The 10,740-nt window shown below is 36.6% G+C and overlaps 1 protein-coding gene across 1 annotated transcript in view; it reads left to right on the top strand.

Annotated features, from left to right (window-relative positions):
• The first annotated feature begins 392 nt into the window (after nucleotides 1-392).
• Nucleotides 393-10,740, top strand: part of uba7 (ubiquitin-like modifier activating enzyme 7) — a 42,790-nt gene continuing 32,442 nt past the window's right edge. Inside the window, exons 1-14 of the mRNA XM_053498813.1 lie at nucleotides 393-509; nucleotides 845-1,013; nucleotides 1,623-1,757; nucleotides 2,180-2,286; nucleotides 2,674-2,764; nucleotides 3,731-3,860; nucleotides 3,951-4,048; nucleotides 4,835-4,996; nucleotides 6,034-6,198; nucleotides 6,363-6,476; nucleotides 6,814-6,894; nucleotides 8,068-8,223; nucleotides 8,491-8,656; nucleotides 9,071-9,267. Of these exons, the coding sequence (XP_053354788.1) occupies nucleotides 466-509; nucleotides 845-1,013; nucleotides 1,623-1,757; nucleotides 2,180-2,286; nucleotides 2,674-2,764; nucleotides 3,731-3,860; nucleotides 3,951-4,048; nucleotides 4,835-4,996; nucleotides 6,034-6,198; nucleotides 6,363-6,476; nucleotides 6,814-6,894; nucleotides 8,068-8,223; nucleotides 8,491-8,656; nucleotides 9,071-9,267 (1,815 nt within the window). The 5' untranslated portion in view covers nucleotides 393-465. The remainder of the gene's footprint in view (nucleotides 510-844; nucleotides 1,014-1,622; nucleotides 1,758-2,179; nucleotides 2,287-2,673; nucleotides 2,765-3,730; nucleotides 3,861-3,950; nucleotides 4,049-4,834; nucleotides 4,997-6,033; nucleotides 6,199-6,362; nucleotides 6,477-6,813; nucleotides 6,895-8,067; nucleotides 8,224-8,490; nucleotides 8,657-9,070; nucleotides 9,268-10,740) is intronic.

Genomic DNA, 10,740 nt, shown 5'->3' with positions numbered 1-10,740 from the left:
TTAAAATTGTTCTCCCTCATATCACCTACACACATAAAGTTACATAAATTATTTGCATGCCCTCGGAATTACAGCAGGGTTCAAAAGTCTGAGACTTGTCTGCGTATTACATATAAATGTATTTGCACTGACACTAGAGCCGACAGTGGGTCCAACAGTCTGAGACCTCATTTAACATTTTGATTTTTGTTTCTCATTTTACATTGGAAATAAAAAGAAAGCTTTAGATTTTATTAAACACCAGGTTAAGAAAAAAAAAAACACTACTACTACTACTGATAATAATAATAATAATAATAACAACAACAACAACAGAATTGTTGCCAAATTGCCATAAGAAAATGATGCAACGTGTAAAATGCCTGGTCACGTGACGCTGCTCGTCCCGGCAGAAACGAAAGTGAAAGTCGGCGCCTGCTTTCTGACAGCTCTTTCACTGAAAGCTGAGCTGAGCATAACTCAACCATGGAGCAAACTGATATCGACGAAGGCTTATATTCACGGCAGCTGTGAGTATTCTATAATTATATTCACGTGATATCAACAGCTTTATAAAGAAATATTTGACTACTAATTGATATCGTCCTTGATGACGCTTAGGATCACGTGATTTACGAATCTGTTCTTCTTTGAATGACTTGTTTGAAGTGAGAGAGCACATCAAAGCTGCAAAATTACAATCTTTCATTACATCAATTTTCAAATCTGTCAATTATGATGATCAAGCTGTGATTCTTAAGTATTTACTTAAGGATGAGTAGCTGGAACTGTTTAAAGCAGCTGCTTTTTTCTGATCTGAGGTCAGCTGAATGTTAAAATCTTCCCTTCTGCACCGTTTATACAGGTATGTCCTGGGCCATGATGCAATGCGGCGTATGGGAGAGGCAAATGTGCTTATATGTGGGATGAGAGGTCTCGGGGTGGAGGTGGCCAAGAATGTCATTCTAGCTGGAGTTGGATCAGTCACCATCCAAGACAAGGGGAAGACAGAATGGGGAGATCTGTCCTCTCAGGTAGTGATGTTCCATAATCAAGCATTTTATCTAAGACCTGGGAAACTGAATACACATAGGGTTTTACTGCAAAGCAAGATAAAAAATAATTTAAAAAACCACCTAGTGTCTGATTTCTTTGAGTTACAAAAGGGGTTTTATTACTATAATATTGAATCTTTATCATTAAGGTGGCACGGTGGTGTAGTGATTAGTACACGCACCTCCACGGTCAAGGGCTTGATTCCCACCTGGGGGTTGTGTGTGTGGAGTTTGCATGTTATTTGCACTCCACTGATCATGTGACAAAAAGGAGAGATGCAAGTGGCTTTTGAGAATGGTCAGTTTTTACTATGAAATGAGGTTATTTATTGTATTTTGCCAAAAAAAAAAAATTCAAAGAATTTGAACCTAGAAATGATTTGGGGAAAAATGTTGCTTATAGTCAACTCTGTGTGCCTTAGAAAAAATATTTGATAGGTTGAGTAAAAATATGAGAATGCATTTTGCAGTAAAACCCCTCAAATAAAGTCCAGAGTCTAGTATAATTCCTATATATAAACTCATTATTTCTTACTAGTTGCTTTAACTGCATATTTGTTTTATTATTATTATTATTATTTTCTGTAGTTTTACCTGAAAGAAAGTGACCTTGGGAAGAACCGGGCAATTTGTTCTGCAAAACATCTTGCTCGCTTAAATAGCCATGTTCGACTTTCCACACACACTGAACATCTAAACGAGGACTTTCTGCACAAATTCCAGGTGGGTGTGATCTTGCAATAAACAAGATGATTAGTATTAAAGTTAGTACTGCGGATGCCAGAGAGTTCTAGTCTTACAAATTTCTGCGATTAAAAGTCTTATTAGTTGTATTACATTTCACTGTTATTTTTTAATACACTATAAAACTATTAAGACAGTCACAACCTTTACTACTGCCACAATAAGACCAACAAATTAAAATTACAATAAAACAGACCCTGAATGTCTTGAGGTACTAGGCCCCTATGGACTCTAATTACAATATTCACTAATTACTAATTAGTGTAGCTGAGGAAGCAAAAATTGTTCTGGCTCATTATAGTGATCATAGAAAACCCTTTACTTGTACATATAAGCATGATTAAAAATAATAAACCTGAAGTGAATCATATATGTCCAATTTTTATCCAAAATGGCTATAGGTGGTGGTCCTCACAGATTCATCATTGGAAGAGCAACTTTCATTGGCTGCATTCTGCCACTCCAACAACATTGCATTTATTTTGGCTGACACCAAAGGACTTTGTGGGTAAGATTAATATTCCCATTTACATTTACATTAATCAAGACTGACTGAAGAATTCTTTTTTGAAATATAAGATTACTACTATTATTCATATAATAGGTCATTTAATATATAGTCAGCACGGTGCCTTGCACCTCCAGATCACTGGTTCGATTCCTGCATCATTGAGGTTCCTCCAGGTTTTCACCAATATTCCAACGACATGCAGGTTAGGCTAATCGGCGTTTCCAAATTGCCTTTTGACCGGATGTCCTACCACGATCGTCACTACAACGGTCACTATTGGTCGGATGGATGGATTTAATTAAAAAACTGTATTCATTTAAGCATAGGATGACTGGGGTAATTTATAAGAGTTCCTGTTAATTGAAGTATTATGATTAATTGTAGACAGTTGTTCTGTGACTTTGGAGAAAACTTTCTGGTCAGAGACACTGATGGAGAGCCGCTACGTGTGTCCTTGATTTCCCACGTCTCCAAGGTAAAGGAACAGTACTTTCATTTTTCTCCACTGACACTGACATATCTGAACCTGAGCGTTACCTGTTTAGATATATACCTAAATAATATAAATTATAATGCGTCTTAAAGGCAGTTTATATGAAGTGTAGATGTACAGTTCGAGATATAGTTTATTGTTGTTCTTGTTGTTGTTGTTAAGACAACATATGTCATACAACAATTATATACGTTTAATAGGTATTCTATTTGTTTATGTACAGTAACTGTATGTGAGATTAAAGTCTTTAATGTACCAACTATAAAAACTTTACATTAAATTTAGAGCTCAACAAATGATAAACTTATCAAAATTGAGACAATTAGAAAGCAATTACACCAACCTAATTATTCTGTTTAATCAAAAACTGTTTGATTTTATAAGTTTGTCTCAGGCAGTTTCCTAATAAGCAACCTTATTAAATAACTAATAAATGTGTTACAGTGATGGTGGTTTTGCAGGCGAGGCATAAGCGCAGAAGTTAAGATTTTAATACTTACTTACTTACTTAATACTTACTTACTTAAATAATATAAAGCAAAACAGGATAACAAAAACAGCAAAAAAAACAAACAAACAGGAAAACAACACAGTAGTATATCAAGACAGAAGAGCTTTAACTCCACAGTTTAAACACAACAGTACAGGCCCAGGAGAAAACAAATAGATGCAAGACAAATGCTTCACTCAACATGTTCAATATTCTTATAGCGAAACTAATCAACCAGTCACCTCTATTCATGTGAGTGACCCCATCACCTGACCTAGGTGCATTCTGGGAAACGAAGTAAAAAAAAATAAAAAATTTTACAGTCTCTGGGCGCAAGGCGCCCTCTAGGGGTTATCCCTGACAAAATGGTACATACTTCAGTAGTAGGGCTTATGCATGAGGAAATCCGACCTTTTGTACAAAGCGGGTGATTAAATTAATGCATTTGTTCCATGCAGGGAAATCCAGGTATAGTCACATGCACAGACAACCAGAACGCCTTCTCAGATGGCATGCATATTGTTTTCTCTGGGGTTCAGGGCATGACAGAGCTCAACAGCTGTGGGCCACTTGAAATTAAAGTGATAGGTGAGTAAAATGTAACAGGATTTGTGATTCTAATACTAAATATAACAAAGGCTGGATTATATAACATTGCCTCTTATTTTTTTTTTGTAGATGAATACTCCTTCAGTATTTGTGACACTTCAAATTTCTCAGACTATGAGAAGGGCGGAGTGGCAACTGAAGTTAAAGAAACGAAGACACTAAGTTTTGTGAGTTTGTTACAATAGCACCTAACAATATGTGAATGATTTATACAATAAATTCTCATAAAATTTGTATACGTTAAGGGGCCACTTCAAAATTAAAATCTATGCAGTTAATTAATCGGCCAAGCATGAGGCAGCAGCACAATGTATGAATTGCAGATCTCACATCAAAGATCAGAATGTTGAAAATATGTGAAAACATTTGCATTTATGGCATTTGACAGAAGCTCTTATCCACAGCAAACTGGAAAAGTGCTTTGAAACGTGTCCCACAATGCACAATACATCACAACACATTGAGGTGGATCTCTAATCTTAAACTTTAAGCTTTGTGTGAGCCGGTAGTGAAAGGCTTTGATGGGCCTGTTGTGAAAGCTGGGAATCTTTTGTTTAACACTGTAATTTGAGTCACTACATCCTTCCTGGATCCTTAAATCAATCTGCCCATTTTCCTCTGACCCCTCTCAACACAACAGAACTGTTGCTCTTGTTTTGTGTTTTGACTTTTGTATCTTAAAAATCCCTCCTGATCAGCAGTTTATGAAATATATATAAACCAGCTCATGTAACACCAACAACCATGGCACAGTACAAATCACAGTGATCACAATTTTTTATTTGATATGAACAATAAACTAAAGCTCTTGACCTCTATCTACATGATTTGATACACTGTGCTGCTGCCACATTGGCAAATTGGCTGATTGGATAACTGCATGAATGAGCAGGTGTACAGGTGTTTCTATTAAAGTGGAAAGTAAATGTATGTGTACATGTTGGACATGTCAGCTACCTCTAGATGTTGCTATGGATAAAGTGATGCAGGATCCAGAGCTTCTGGTGTTGACTCATTATGAGAAGATTGAGAGAAATAAATCTCTTCACCTGGGCTTTCGAGCACTGCAGGAGTTCCAACAGAAGTACAGTCAACTCCCCAGACCTAGGAACCAGGTCAGTAACAGACAACCATATGGTATGCATTGTATTGTAATATTATTTTCTGTTGTTGAAGCTATTTTTTATGGGTTTGCACCATTTTTTATTTATTTAGAATTACTCACTCACTCATCTTCTATACCGCTTTATCCTGTATTCAGGGTCATGGGGGCCCTCCAGCATATCCCAGGAGACTTAGGGCACAAGGCAGGGAGCACCCTGGACAATACATTGCAGGGCACGGGCACACACACTCATTTACACACCACAGGCAATTTGGGAACTCTATCTTTGAAGGAAACCGGAGTACCCAGAGGAAACCCGGGGCACAGGGAGAACATGAAAACTCCATGCACACAGAGACGGGAATCAAACCTGGCCAGGAACCAAACCCGGTCCCTGGAGATACAGGCAACAGTGCTAACCACTAAGCCACCATGCTGCCAATTTAGAATTTTATTTAAAAAAATATTATTTTAGCTTTTAAACTTTCACTTTCATTCTTGAAATGACTTTGAGAGTCTACGCATTTCTGCATTGGTGTGACTGATATGGTTTATGTTGGCACTGTCCTTAAACTTAAAAAAAAAAAAAAACTTTTTTATTTAGATGATTTATTGCACTTTTATTTCAAATTATGTATATTAGTTGTCATTAATTCTACTAATAAAAAAAAAAACATTTTCTTCACATAGAAAAAAAATAGAAATAATAATGTGTATTGTGTCCAGCCAAAAATCTAGGATTAAGTAGCTGCTCCAACACTGAAAAATCTCCCGAATAATGTGTGTGTGTGTGTGTGTGTGTGTGTGTGTGTGTGTGTCCTAAATATAAAAATATGTTTGGAAATCTTGGAGACAGTAAAGTATCGCTTCTATAAATAAATTGATTATCACTGATGTAAGCTTATGCCAGTTGCATTTTAGTATGACAATAATTTCCAAAATGTGTTGAATATAATAGGTTATTTTATATTTAAGAAGCTATAGGGGATAAAACTGCAGCTATATCAGTCTTAGCATCTTATTTTATTGTGTCATTCTTCTAACCAGGCGGATGCCGAGATACTGATTGCCATGGCAAGGCAGCTCAGTGCAGCTGCACAATTTGACGAGTTTGATGACCGAGTCGTGGAGAAGCTGTCTCTTTGTGCCCGGGGCGATTTGGCTCCCATCAATGCTTTCATTGGAGGACTGGCTGCACAAGAGGTGATGAAGGTAAGAAAGCTCAAGGCAACCAAGTACACTGTAAGAAGAATGGTATCTGTAAAGGTTGCTTGTTCATTTTAACTAAAATGCAGTTTTGTAAAATGCAATTTTTATTTCATTTTATTTACCTTGTTGTTTTGAAAACTAGTAATGTTGACTATGAATATTTACAGGCTTGCAGCGGTAAGTTCACTCCGCTACATCAGTGGCTCTACTTTGATGCCCTGGAGTGCCTCCCTGAGCAGGAGGACAGTAATAGAGGCCTGACAGAAGAAGCCTGTGCTCCAGTAAGCAATAGTTCACTTTCTAATTCACACTGCTGAGGCCTGATATACCACAGTAATCTATTGTGATCAGCTCCCAATGGACGTGTGAAACAGATGAAGATGAATCTGAAGTTCTGAAATTTATCAAGTGAACTTTTAACATCATGTACTAAATAAAGTTATACAGCATGTGCTACTGTGCTCATATGAACACAGATGAATCGTGTGAAAATAGAACATGTATTACATGTGAAATGTTTGAAACAGGTCAGTTTTCTGTAAGGGTTTTAATAAAATGTGGCCTGTGTTTTTTTGTTGTTGTTGTTTTTAATCAGTGGTGATATTATTTCCTTCACAGAGAAACAGTCGCTATGATGGACAGATTGCTGTGTTCGGCTATGATTTCCAGGAGAAATTAAAGAAACAGAGATACTTTCTGGTATACTTTGTTCTTCTTTTTCACCAAAAGAAAGCAACACTTACCTTCAACATTTAACTTGTTTAAAGTACAGTTTATGAGGATAATGTGGAAAAAAACAACTGAAGAGGAATTAGGTTACAGGAAGCTGATCTTGGGTTACGGATCATTGCAGGAAGCAACTCAAGCTACAATAATGTAGTCAAGAGTGCATTTCCTGTTGAACATTTAGCATACAGAATACTCCAGTTAAACACTCCTTGCTCAGGAATTTAAAGCAGACTGTGGCTGAGGTGGCTCAGTTGTTAACGTATTGGTCTAGGGTTTGAAAGGCCCCAGGTTTAAACCCCACCACCAAGTTTACCCTGTTGGGCCCTTGATGAAGACCCTTAACCCTTAAATGCTTAGCTGTATAATAATATAAAAAAAGTCACTCTGGATAGGGGTGTCGGCGAAATACTGTAAATGTAATGTAATATGATTGCATTAAATACCTTGTAGGACTTTTAAGTTCAAATTAAATGAAAGCAGCACTAGGAATAAATTAATTAATGTATCTTTATTATTTGATATAATTTTTTTACTTACAAAAGTAAACACTCAATAACATTTTACAAAACATTTAATACATTTTCACTTTACAGTATATAGCTACAGTATAGCTCTTCCCTGAATATGGACAATTATATCCTATAATATATTTTGCTAGATGGAAACATAGTTAGTGTGGAACTCTGTAGACAAATTAATTAAATGTTTTTAAAATATTTTTTAAACCAAACAGTATGTTTGTACCCAGTATAGGTTTAGTGTAATGCATGTTTGCAGTCAGGATAACAACTATGCTTATTTTGTAATTTTCTCCTTCAAATTTACACATTTAATGTACAGACAAATATAAACAAAAAGTATGTATCGATAAGCATAAGAATAAATTAATTCCAGATTTCATTACTTAACAACTTTTAATATCAAATTGTTATTTTTGATATTTTGACTGAACCTCATTATTTACACTGAAGATTACATTTAGACTAAAGAATGCTTTGTATACATTAGAAGAATAAATCATGCCTTCTTTTTCATCTCTTACAAAAAGAAAGGTGTTTTGAATGATATGTTTTATCTTATTTGGCTGGACACTGTACTTTGATTTTAATATTCATTTAAACCAAAACACTTGTGTAAAATCAGGTGGGTGCTGGTGCCATTGGCTGTGAGCTTCTGAAAAACTTTGCCCTGATTGGTCTTGGTGCTGGAGAGGGCGGGCACATCACAGTGACAGACATGGATTCCATTGAGAGGTCCAACCTGAATCGTCAATTCCTGTTTAGATCAGAGGATATTGGGGTAAGAAAATAAGGAAAGGATTTTATTGTGTTCTATACAAGAATTGCATAAAGTACAATCTAACCACAATACATTTACAGTATGGTGTTGTTGCATTAGTTAATCATATAATGAGCTTTTTATCAAAAATCACAATGAGGTACAGTCATGATATCCTATTCATTTATTAGTCTTTATAAGATGTAGGCTTATATTTACACCAGCTGCACTAAGAAACAATACTCTAAATAATATATATTTTTTCTCTTTTTTCTCCTTGCCATACAGAAACTGAAATCAGAGGTAGCAGCTGAGGCCGTGCGTAAAATAAATCCCAGCATGAATATCACATCTGATCAGAACCGTGTGTGTCAGGAGACCGAGGGGATTTATACACACCAGTTCTACAATAGCCTGGATGGAGTAGCAGCAGCTCTGGACAATTTGGAAGCCAGTGAGTAATTATAGCACCAGCACTGTTGTAGAGAAGCACTGCATCTGTGTGTATTAGGAGGAACAAATTGGTCTTGCTATTATGAAAGGATATGATCTGTGCACTAGGCTCAGTAAGTAATTAAGTATGTAAGTGAGATCATAATAAGGGAGTCTTTGCCAACTCCTGCTTCATTTACAATGAATAAATCAGTGCTAACTAAATGGGCAGCTGTATGGCAATGGCATTTAGCATAACACATAATGATGAATAATGCACCACTGCATGTATATCATTTTACTTCCAAAATGCATCTGACAGGATCAGATTGTTGTCCATCTTATATTTACCATCAAATGCATCTACTGGCTTCTGCTGACAGTTCTCTATATGAGTTTGGTACTGATTACTAACCCTGTGTTTGTCTATTTTAAGGAGTGTATTTGGATGGGTGCTGCGTGCAGTACCAAAAACCCATGTTAGAGGGCGGGACTCTGGGTGGTAAAGGTCATACTCTGGTCGTGGTTCCTCACCTGACTGAATCCTATGGACCAGCAGGGTCTTCAGAACAGACAGCTATTCCACTGTGCACACTGAAGCACTTCCCACATCGCATTGAACACACTCTGCAGGTAAAGCTCCCACATTAAATTATTGTAATACACACCCACACAACACTGTTTAGCTGAGTGTATAGGAAAGAGAACAGGTTAAGTTTGGATTGCATGTCTCTGTTGAGACATGGCTGAAATGAGTCATCTGTCAGATCTGTCAGAATTTACTGTCAAGTTTGACTTTAATTTTAATCCTCCACACCATACGGCAAGGTGTCACTGAGCCACGGCTCTACTGAAATCTCGAAACTAATTGGTCAGCAGGTGCTCGTTACTTTTCTTCAATTCTGACAACAGCACCGGCTGCAAGGCAAATTGCAGGTTTATATCAGCAAGTTCTTAATGTCAAAATCACAAGACTTTTTGTAATTAATCCTCTATCATCTCATGCTCATAGACAAATAAACACATTTTAAAATATGTGATTAACAAAGCCGTGTATAATCACTAATATGTTAAAGCTTGAAGAGCGCATCTCTAAAGCAAGTTCTCATGCTTGGGTTATTTTCCTAGATATTCAAGTTTCCTCCACAGTCCAGAGATATGTGATGTAGGTTGATGGTGTTTCCAGTTTGCTCGTGGTGTTTGATTGGTCCCTGGGTTTCCCCGGGATAGGGACCGGGCCCCCACAACCCTATGTAGGATGAGCTGTACGGAAAATGGAAGAGTAGATATATAAAGAGATATTTATTTAACAGTTATGGAAGGTGTTTACAGTGCTTTTAAAAGTCTATAAGTAACCAGCCAATAGAAAGTCTGCAGGACAGAACATTCTAAGCTCACCAGTTTCTCCATAATGTGACAAGCTGATGGTTTTTTAAATTAGTAGGATGCCCATGGGGGTGCACTTTTTAGAGCAGAAACAACAACAACAAAAAACAGTCTGTATTGGTGGAGTGATTGGTCTGCTTTTGGGGGAATGTTTTGCTATTATTTTTCTAAGGAATCAAAAAAAATCTTCCTAAATTTCCATTTTTACGATTCAGGACTGGAACGTTTTTGCATGAACTCCCATGAAACTTATATCATAATGTTTATCCAATGGGTCCCAATCCAGGTCCCACAAGTGATATGGAATATCAACCACAGATGAGTCATCAGGATTTGTTTGGGGCCCATGCCAAGCCGCTTTGCTCCCAAGTGGAACCAACTTGGGGTTTTGGGTCTAATCGGAAAACAAGACACATCAAATCAAATCGCTCAAAAATGTTAATTATTCTGGAAAAATATAAAACATAAGTAGGCTTTTTAAAATCTCATTCTAAAGCTTGCACCAAAGTCCCTTAAATGAAAATGATTCTAAACTTAAATCAAATCAGAGAGAAAGATATTTAGGTCTGTTTAAACTTTAAATGGAGAAGATTGGTCAAAATGTTGACAGGTTTGTTTTGGACATGCCTGATTTTTCCATAGGACTCATTCATTTTGCATGCTGATTGATTTTCAAGGGAAAAAAAAAAAAAAGCCTGCTGAATCATTTTGGAAAAACTG

This window comes from Clarias gariepinus, chromosome 6 (genome assembly GCF_024256425.1).
Source record: "Clarias gariepinus isolate MV-2021 ecotype Netherlands chromosome 6, CGAR_prim_01v2, whole genome shotgun sequence".
Taxonomy (NCBI): domain Eukaryota; kingdom Metazoa; phylum Chordata; class Actinopteri; order Siluriformes; family Clariidae; genus Clarias; species Clarias gariepinus.
The sequence above is the reverse complement of the archived record's forward strand: the minus strand, read 5'-3'. Positions and strand labels throughout refer to the sequence as shown.